General features: G+C 42.0%; 1 protein-coding gene across 1 annotated transcript in view; it reads left to right on the top strand.

The window, feature by feature from the left end:
• rpa3 (replication protein A3) overlaps positions 1-686 on the top strand; it is a 3,255-nt gene extending 2,569 nt beyond the window's left edge. The window contains exons 3-4 of the mRNA XM_015402158.1: positions 345-456; positions 528-686. Coding sequence (XP_015257644.1) covers positions 345-456; positions 528-610 — 195 coding nt within the window. The 3' untranslated portion in view covers positions 611-686. The remainder of the gene's footprint in view (positions 1-344; positions 457-527) is intronic.
• Positions 687-1,642: the final 956 nt, after the last annotated feature.

Genomic DNA, 1,642 nt, shown 5'->3' with positions numbered 1-1,642 from the left:
AGTTGGTTCCACAGGAGAGGAGCCTGAGAACTAAAAGATCTGCCTCCCATTCTACTTTTAGAAATTGATTTATTTCATTCTAAACTAATAATGTTTGGAAATAAACCGAAGCCTTTACTTAGTTATGGTTGGAAGGTGTTAGTCACTCAGATTTCAAATTAAATGAAATATTTTATGCATTATTAATGATTTATCATTTATCCTTTTATACCAAATAACAGTTTGGTTAGAAGGACAATGTGGCTTCACCCAGTGAGATCTAGTTGGCCTAGATAACCCTGCTGGACTTTAGGATAGTGTGGAAATAGACTAACAGTCCTCTGCTTATCTATTTGTTTCTGCAGCTTGAAGAAGAGCTGAGTGGAGTGGTGGAGGTTATTGGGATGGTGTCCAACAAAGGAGACATAATGGCCAGCACATACAACACCCTGAGGGAGGACAGGGGCGTCCCCTTCGGTACGTCTGCCTGCTGTACGTCTACGTGTTTCAGCTCTGCTTACCACTGATCCCATGTTTCTGTCTGACAGATTTAGAGCTGTACAACGAAGCGCTGAAGGTCATCCACGACTTCCCCCAGCACTACCCCTTCCAGGTGGCTGCCAGCGGATGAGCCAGGCTGGGAGAAGATGGTGTGTTTGTTTCATTGTACAAAGGTTTCTGCAATAAAATGTAAATGATGTTACAGAAAATGGTTGAATGTTTGTTTATTGCTTTAAAAGATGTTCCCATAAAGCCCGGTAGGTGTAGGTGGGACTGCTGGAGGCGTTATCAGATCCTGGTGCCTGTCTCCAGCTGTGAACTGGTCAATAAACAAACTGAACTGGTTCCCACTAAAATGGAAGACCTTTATATGAAGTATTTTGAAACCAGTGGATTGCATCCAGTCATTGACTGACAGGACTATCTGCTCTTTGATGAACAGCTAGAGACGGTAGACATCTGTTTGACTCTTCAGCAATCCCTCACACTAAGCATGCAACCAGCGACAGTGGAGAGGAAAAACTCCCTTTGAACAGGAAGAAACCTCCAGCAGAACCAGCGGCCATCTGCTGAGGCCAAGGAGACAGAAGCAGATGTACAGGAGGAACATTGAAGCACTGACGTTAGAAAAGGTGGCGATAAACTAACTCCGTAGGTGACTATTACTTTGGAAGCAAACAGATTAGCTGGGAGCCATTTTTATGTGAAAAGGAAAGAGGACATGTCCACTTGGACACTGTAAGAGCTGAGCTCAGGTCCTGCAGGAGGGCATTAGTCGTCAGCTAAATGGAATCAGGCCACATGTAACCCCTATAACAGTAAAAAATGGTATTAAATGTTTAATAGTAGAAAAACCAGAGAAGAATGAAGTAAAGAGGAAAAAGTTCCTTTGTCCTCCAGCAGCCTAAGTTTATAGCAGCATAACTATAGTTATGATCACAATGTTTTCTAGAAACAATCAGATGTCTGGTAACAGGTTGGTTATTCAGGCCTTTTTATATGAGAAATGGATTTTAAATTCTATTATTGATTCAACTGGAAACCAATGAATGGAAGTTACAAAGAAATATATCGCCTATATGGATCAACGCCTGCTCTGTCATCTCGGGCCTGTTTCAGAAAGGAGGTTAAGTGAAAACTCTGAGTTTGTTAACCCTGAAAT

The sequence above is a fragment of the Cyprinodon variegatus genome, unplaced genomic scaffold (genome assembly GCF_000732505.1).
Source record: "Cyprinodon variegatus isolate N-32 unplaced genomic scaffold, C_variegatus-1.0 Scaffold1308, whole genome shotgun sequence".
In the NCBI taxonomy this organism is placed as follows: Eukaryota; Metazoa; Chordata; class Actinopteri; order Cyprinodontiformes; family Cyprinodontidae; genus Cyprinodon; species Cyprinodon variegatus.
Note: the sequence above shows the minus strand (reverse complement) of the source record. Positions and strands in the feature narration are given on the sequence as shown.